This window comes from Aplysia californica, unplaced genomic scaffold, assembly GCF_000002075.1.
Source record: "Aplysia californica isolate F4 #8 unplaced genomic scaffold, AplCal3.0 scaffold00079, whole genome shotgun sequence".
Classification (NCBI taxonomy): Eukaryota; Metazoa; Mollusca; class Gastropoda; order Aplysiida; family Aplysiidae; genus Aplysia; species Aplysia californica.
This window is the reverse complement of record NW_004797349.1, coordinates 1,203,637-1,205,131: the sequence shown is the minus strand read 5'-3', so window position 1 is coordinate 1,205,131 and position 1,495 is coordinate 1,203,637. Positions and strand designations below refer to the sequence as shown.

General features: G+C 42.3%; 1 protein-coding gene across 1 annotated transcript in view; it reads right to left on the bottom strand.

Annotated features, from left to right (window-relative positions):
- Positions 1 to 1,495, bottom strand: part of LOC101859316 (solute carrier family 40 member 1) — a gene marked incomplete in the record, with an annotated part of 18,188 nt that overhangs the window by 14,692 nt on the left and 2,001 nt on the right. The window contains 1 exon segment of the mRNA XM_035968752.1: positions 851 to 1,010. Within this exon segment, the coding sequence (XP_035824645.1) occupies positions 851 to 1,010 (160 nt within the window).

Genomic DNA, 1,495 nt, shown 5'->3' with positions numbered 1-1,495 from the left:
AGAAGAAGAAGAAGAAGAAGAAGAAGAAGAAGAAGAAGAAGAAGAAGAAGAAGAAGAAGAAGAAGAAGAAGAAGAAGAAGAAGAAGAAGAAGAAGACATGGGGCGGAGTCGGGACGACATGCAAACCACTGCAATGGCCGCCGCGGGGTGTTCACCATAAATAATGGATTACGCATTACGCTCTTGTGTCCTCGACGTGTTCGGGCAGAGTGTATCTCTCGCAATCAGGGGCGGCTCTGTCTCGATTTGCTGAATTAATCGACAAATAATTACCGGGGCCAACACATTCTGCCCATAAGCCGGCCCGTCATCCGTCATCGAAAAACACTTTCCTCTGTGCTTGTTCTCGGCGAGCCGGAACCCAGGATTGAGGGGACGCTGGGTAAATAACAGCCGACAACATCATTTTGTACAACATACATGTAGTTTGCATGCGTGCGTGCGCGCGGTGCGTGTGTGTGTGTGTGTGTGTGTGTGTGTGTGTGTGTGTGTGTGTGTGTGTGTGTGTGTGTGTGTGTGTATATGTGTGTGTGTCTTGGTTGCAGAGAGAGAGAGAGAGAGAGACAGTGAGAAAGAAATGATTAGCATGCACAATAGATCTGATTCCAATATTTTCCTGCTATAAGAGACAAAATTGGATGCACACATTGCACAAAGACACAAACCTATTCATTTTTTGACATCTCAAATTACAAAAACAGATACTACATACATTGTTCAAACAAATAAATCTATTCATATTCACATCATAGTATAGATTGTAAAACGCACAGAGCTTGCTGTTGAGCGGGGACTTGAGCTATACAAATTCTATCTATTATTATTATCTTAAATTAAACAAGAAGAACACCTCTCAGTCTGGGCGTGTTGTCCACCCAATCGCCTATGATCGGCCCCAGAAGTAGGACACTCATGCCCATGGTCAGTCCGAACACAGCGGTCAACTGAAGGGAGTCAGGTGTGATGATCACCAAGAAAAGGCCCACAGCAAACGTCCACATCCGATCTCCCTGAAATGATATTATTTTATTGGTCTTACGAGATCGTTATTATTTTTTTTGTAATTTGCAATAGTATAATTCTTTTCTTTCTTTTTCTGGGGGGGAGGGGGGGGGGTTGGAGGGAGGAGTAAGTAAATGTTAATATAACATTACACTTCGTTGAGTGTGAATCTGGCTCGAATCTCCTGCAGAGTATTTTTTAAATTACGTTATCAGAGGAGTTTTCTTAGCTCTCCGTGAACCTGTATTGATTTTTTTTTCACTTACAAAATGATATCGGAAGACTCTAATGTAATTAAAAAGTAACACTACTCCTGGAATGCTTGAATTATGTCGTCATACAAAGGACATGACTCAATGACTCAATCATCTCAAAGTGAAATTAACTGGCTGGTTAAGGAAGCAACTGTTCAGTTGTACGAGCTTTCTGTCCTGAGTGTGTTTGAGAGTGATAGAGATTGACAGAGAGAGAGCTAGAGAGAGAGAGGGAAAGG